Source organism: Notolepis coatsorum (assembly GCF_963971535.1).
Source record: "Notolepis coatsorum genome assembly, chromosome: 11".
NCBI lineage: Eukaryota > Metazoa > Chordata > Actinopteri > Aulopiformes > Paralepididae > Notolepis > Notolepis coatsorum.
Window position 1 is genome coordinate 24866775 of NC_140175.1, and position 6477 is coordinate 24873251.

The 6477-nt window shown below is 46.1% G+C and overlaps 1 protein-coding gene across 1 annotated transcript; it reads left to right on the plus strand.

The window, feature by feature from the left end:
• Positions 1 to 2288: 2288 nt before the first annotated feature.
• Positions 2289 to 6255, plus strand: nim1kb (NIM1 serine/threonine protein kinase; the record flags this gene model as incomplete). Its single annotated transcript, XM_084324855.1, has 3 exons — positions 2289 to 2565; positions 5106 to 5374; positions 5500 to 6255. 3 exons carry the CDS (start codon positions 2289 to 2291, stop codon positions 6253 to 6255), a joined length of 1302 nt encoding a protein of 433 aa, XP_084180981.1.
• Positions 6256 to 6477: the final 222 nt, after the last annotated feature.

Genomic DNA, 6477 nt, shown 5'->3' on the forward strand with positions numbered 1-6477 from the left:
GGGATCTTTTACTGGAACAGGATTTTGGCGAGGAAGGGTGTGTTGGTGACCATGGCCATGGTCTTATAGGCTACGCCTCCATAGAGGCGGGACCCGGTCAGGTGTGGGTGTACAAGTTGTTTTCGTGGTGGAGTACAGTAGGTACAGGAGATAAGGGGTATCTCAATAGGCTTAAGAGCGGGACGCTCAGCCAATACTCATATAACTAGGTTATATACATAACCTATCGTTAAGTGTCTTGCTCAAGGACACGCTACCCGGGAGGAGCAGTAATCGAACCGGGAACCTTCCAATTACCAGACGATTACCCCCCCCCCCCCCCCCCCCCCCCCCCCCCCCACGAATGTAGAATGTACAAGACTCAGATCCACTTTACTGTAGATCATCTCTTGCAGCATTGTGACTTGTGATGATGTCTTTGCCTAACGGCGGACGTATATATATATATATATTTTTTTAAATGTATTTGATTTCAGATCCCCATTACTCACTGCCTCAGCAGCGACTATTCTTCCTGGGGTCTGGATACAAACATATAAAAATCAAACAAGAATAATCAATAAAACAACATAAAAACCAATAAGATATACAAACAAATATAGAACATTAAACAAATCAAAATCAGACATACAAACAAATATAGAACAATAACAAATATACAAACATATACAACAAATCAAATATCAATAAAACAACAAACGGAGACATCGCAGAGAAAACTAAAACGTGCTCAAAAACAGAACGACATTCCATACACTAATACTCTAATACTCCTCATAACCACTAGACAAAGACATTCCAAATCAACACATAACCCAACACAAGAACCCATTCATTAGACACAGATTAGACCCAACCAAAATCAATCTCTTTTTGCATTACAGCCCCCCCTCTTGAATCCTACTGGTAATTGAAACCAAATACTGTGGAAGTCTATTCCAGTAGGACATTGCCCTGTAGAATACAGTTTTCTTTAAGGCTTCAGTTCGGGGTCTCGGCATGGCGAACCGACCCCTCAAGGCTTATCTAGTGCCATCTAGTGCCATAGCCATGACCATCACTAGTAAGCACCAGCTGCGAAAAGAGGCACACAGGTTTATGTAAAGTATAAATATTTCTCATAAACAAAATAAGACTACAGACTAGTCTCTCATTGACTCTCATCCATGACAGTTCCTTGTGCATTTTTTCAACATTGTTTCTAATTGAGCTATGCAATGCAAGTCTTGCAGTTCTATTTTGAGTAAGCTGTATTTTATTTAAGTCTTGTTTAGATGCATTTGACCAGATTTCTGGACAGTAGTCCAGATGTGACTAAACTAGCGATTGTATGACTTGCTTGGTAGCTGTATCAGTTAAAAGAAATAGGCATTCCGTCTAATAATTGAAATACTTCTGCTAATTTTTGTTACAATATTGCTCATGTGAGTTGACCAAGAGAGTGTTTCATCTATTATAACTCCAAGCAATCTGGCCTCCTTAACTCGTTCAATATCTGCACCCTGCAAAGAAATATTTAATCTGTGTTTCTCTCTCTGAGCATGCTTTGAACAAATAATTAGACATTTTGTTTTGGATGCATTTAGTTTCAGCTTATTTACCGTGACCCATTCAGAAATCTGCATTAACTCACTTTGAAGAAGACTGCTGAGGTCTTTGGCATTGCTTGCTGAAGCATAATATTGTAGTGTCATCTGCATAAACGGAACTGCTTGCATTTCTTAAACTATGTGGCATATCATTTACAAATATTGAATATAATAATGGTCCAAGGCAACTTCCTTGAGGAATGCCACATTGTAGCGTTTTACACATACATACTAGGGGTGTAACGGTACACAAAAACCACGGTTCGGTACGTACCTCGGTTTTGAAGTCAAGGTTCGGTACGGGTTTTCGGTACAGTGGGGGAAGGTTGGCTTTCCATGTTCCACTCAGGGGTGATGTAGTGTGCAGTAACTAATTGTACTTGTAGGGCTGTCAACGAATATTTTATATTGAAATTAATAATCGACTTGTCATTTTTTTTTTTTTTTATAATAATAATAATTATTATTATATTAGATTGTGAAAAAAACAGCCCCTGTGGGTGGTTGTTAGTGGTTAACATACCGTTGTATTCGTTCGGTACACTACACAGCCATTCGGTACGGTACGGTAACCACTGAAGCGGTTCGGTTCGGTATGGATACGTGTATCTTTACACCCCTAATACATACATTTGTATCGATTCTGCTCTTAGCGCCTCGCCTGTCCAGTCATGAGCTGATCCTCGTGCCGCAGTAGAGATGCCAAGGGGCCATCACCAGGTGGCCACCAAGCCTCGCCACAGCCTCTACAGCCTGACGGACAGCTCCAGCTGTGCCGCCGAGGACGATGAGGCCGCCGCCGCCGCCTCGCCGCAGCCCACGCCTCTGGAGAAGCTCACCACAGACATGTGCAAAGACGAGCAGACCATCAAGGAGCTGGTGGTCGGCCGCAGGGTGGCCTTCTACAAGGTCCGCGGAGAGATCGGCTATGGAACCTTCTCCAGGGTCAAACTGGCCTTCCACGCCCTCACTAAAGGTAGGTGTGGATGCCGTGATGTTAAGGGAAATTAGCTTACCGTCTTCTCCAGAGAGAGACAAGAAGATGGATACCAGTTTCCTCCCTGTGCGTTCAGTAGAAAGCTATCTGGCCATAGGCGGCGTGATTTCATTCTATGAAATCAGAACCTGGACAGCACCGATTGCGTGCACCGTTTGCGTGCAAGCAAAAAAGAAAAAGGAAATATTTTGCGTGCTCGGCGCAAGTCCCATCCCATCTATATCCTACCCTAATGTCCAGCTCACCCGCCGCCTATGTATCTGGCTGCACGTTAGCCTAGCTTAGCACAGAGAGAGCTCATCTTATCTGGAAATGATTGAAAACAACATGGAGTTGACTGTTGGCCCCCCTGTGACAAAATGGCATCCAATGTAATAAAAAAAAGTCAACCAATGAACTCGATTCTTGTACCGGATCTCCTCACTGGTAAACAAGAATACCCTGAAGACTCTGGCAGGAGCACTCATTCAAGGGTACTACGACTATGCTTGCACCTCATGGTACCAAAGCACCTCAAAGGCGCTAAAAACAAAATTACAAACATCTCAAAACAAACTGGTCAGACTACTGCTTGACCTTACTCCTAGAACCCACCTCACCCCTGCCCACTTTGACAACCTAGTGTTAGATCCTGATCAAACTGGCCAGTATCACGTCTTCGTCTGTTTGGCTCTCCATCCAATTCCTCTGTGTTGTGTCATTTTAATGGTCCTGACGTCTCCGATACCGGTTGATTAAATCCTTATCTTACCCCGTTAGTACAATCCGCAAACCATAATAATTCTCCACCTCCGTAAGAATTCGACACTTCGACAACGTGAAATACCTTATGAGGAAAAGCGTTGTTTATTGCTATAAACAGGAACCTCAGCTCAGATGTTAACAGATTGTATTGTCCTTGCAAAGTCTATTCTAATGACCTTTCGGTGTGTTCAGTCTATCTAATGATCTTTCAGTCCAGTCTATTGTCCCTCTGTCTCTCAGTCCAACAGTGATCAGGCCTGTTCGTTAGCCAAGACCATCCTCGTGGTAGCCGAAGCTAATGATGATGTCGCATTCTCCCCCCCCCCCCCCCCCCCTCTGTGATAAGAGGAGAGAGTCTATTGGTCCCTTCCCTCCTGTGGGATTCGTTTCTTTGGTCTGCCTCACACCCGGAAACACTGTTCGACTTATAGATCTTCGTCGTAGCAACGACGGCCCACCCCTTTCTGGTTGTCATGTGCCGCGCTGTCATGACAACCGCGTTTAACCTTTACACACATTTCATGTTTCATTAAGATGAACTTCTCTCCCTCCTGCTCTGGGCCTACAATACACTCGCTCTTATCAATGTTTTGTTACAAGGAATTCAAAACATTCTCTCGCAGGCAGTGTGCCTCACAACAATCACCCTGCTCTACTGAACCACCGTCTCCTGCTTCCACCGTCAGCATGCACTTCGACCTCTCTGACCCGGCACCGTTTTAGCTGTGGTCATCTCCCCCCAATCTATACATCACATACATTGAAAAAGCACCCCAAATCCTTCACTAGGATGGCTTAGAGTAGACGACAGAGTACAGCAACTTGCAATGGGCCTGGTCTACAAGATACACTACACGACCAAGGTACCCATGTACATGTCAAAATACTTCCCAAAGGTCAGTGAATACCACGATCACAACACCAGAGGGAGCTCCACAAATCATGTTAAACCCAGATTCGGCTCAAACAAGGGACTAAACACGTTTCGCAATTAGGCCACATCAATGTGGAATGCCCTACCCAAAGCTGTAAAGGAATGTGAATCACTACCCACTTTCAAAAACACTCTCAAAAAACACCTACGGGAGACTGCAATTCGAAACTGGCCCCTGTAAATGTCCTAACACAACCCCCTCCAATGTACAGTAAATTACCAAGTATGGTCTTGTCAATATTCCAATGTACAGTTTTGCTTGTACAGTTGTACAGTGTCCCCCACCCACCCCTCCTACCCTCCTACCCAACCCCCCCTCCCCACTCCTACCCAACCTCCCCCCACCCAACCACCTCCAATGTACAGTCCCCCCCATCCCCCCCACCTACCCAACCTCCTCCAATGTACAGTTTCTACGTCAAATGTATATACTTTTTTTTCTGGACTCTTTTCGTATCACAAACAGTACTGTATTTGCAAATCCGGTATGCCATAAATGTATAGATGTAGCAGTACTGTCTATCTGTATGTCATGTATGTCATATATGTTACGATGAATTGAAAATGGGGGACCCTGATGTAAACAAGACGAAAGTCTTTCTCTGGTCTGCATCCCCTTAACAATTGTATGTATTGAGCTGTACTGTACTGTACCCATTCTGCAATCTGTTAATAAAGTTTTCATTCATTCATTCATTCATTCATTCATTCATTCATTCATTCATTCATTCATTCATTCACTCTCTCTCTTCCTCTCTCTCTCTCTCTCTCTCTCTCTATCCTCTCACCCCTCCCGCCCTCCTATGTGTCTGTGTCCTTTCATTCATTCCCTCTCCTATAGACAAAGTGGCCATGAAGGTGCTGGATAAGAGCAGGCTGGATGTGGAAGCCCAGCGTCTGATGTCCAGAGAGATCTCCAGCATGGAAGGCCTGCAGCACCCCAACGTCGTCCGTCTGTATGAGGTGGTGGAGACACCCAGCCGTCTCTTTCTGGTGCTGGAGTACGCCGGGGGAGGGGACCTTCACACGGTGATCTGCAACGAGGGCAAGCTGGCTGACATCGACTCCAAGATTGCCTTTGCCCAGATCCTGTCTGCCGTCAAATATTTGGTCAGTATCTGAGCTGTCTTTAGTATCATAAGTATGCATTTTAGTTTTGCACTGGATTCCAGACAACTACTGAGACATTACCTGTTAAAAAAAAATCAAATTGATTCATGTTTCATTGCATGCAGCACAACCACAAGATCATCCACCGAGACCTGAAAGCGGAGAACATCCTGTTCACCAGCGGTGCCTGCGTGAAAGTGGCCGACTTCGGCTTCAGTACCCGCGTGTCCAACCACAACGACTCCCTGGACACCTTCTGTGGCTCTCCGCCCTACGCCGCCCCGGAGCTGTTCAGGGACGAGTTCTACATCGGTCCACCGGTGGACATCTGGGCCATGGGGGTCCTCCTCTTCTTCATGGTGACCGGGACCATGCCCTTCCGGGCCGATACTCTTGGCAAGCTCCGGCTCTGCGTCATGCAGGGCGCTTTCACCGTCCCCCCTTGGGTGCCTGGCCCCTGCCAGAGGCTGATCAAGGGCATCCTAAAGCCGGTAGCCGCAGAACGCTACGCGGTGGACCAGATGCTGGGCTGTGACTGGCTACTGTCTGTGGAGTTTCCCTGGACACTTATGTCTCCGGATCCGCCCTGCCCTCAGCACCTGCTTGACTCGGAGCCCGGGGAGCTGGGAGAGGTGGAGGAGGAGGTCAGAGCTTCTCTGGGGGAGTTGGGATTCACCATGGAGCACCTGCGAAACAGCCAGCCCTTGAACAGCCGGAACCCCGTCACCGGGGTTTATCGCATACTAGTGCACAAAGCCCAGAGGAGGAGGGGCTGCGAGACGGTGCCTGTGGTTAGAGGGATGGTCATGGACCCCAAAAGGGAGAGCCTCCGAGCCTACAGGGCCCTCAGACACACCTCCAAGCTATGTGTGCTTTCTTAAAGGAATGTTTTCCTCCTCTTGTTTTTCCTTTGTTTGGTTGGAGGAAAGGGGGACTGCTTTCTATTGGTTTTTGCAACAAGCATTTGTTGACATTTGTGTGATATTTACATCACACATCGACTGTATCTTTGACAATCAAGTCAGTTTTTCTACCAATGTATTTTTTTATTTTTATCTTTAAACAGATTAACCTAATGTGCTATATAATTGTGCCTTCTGGGA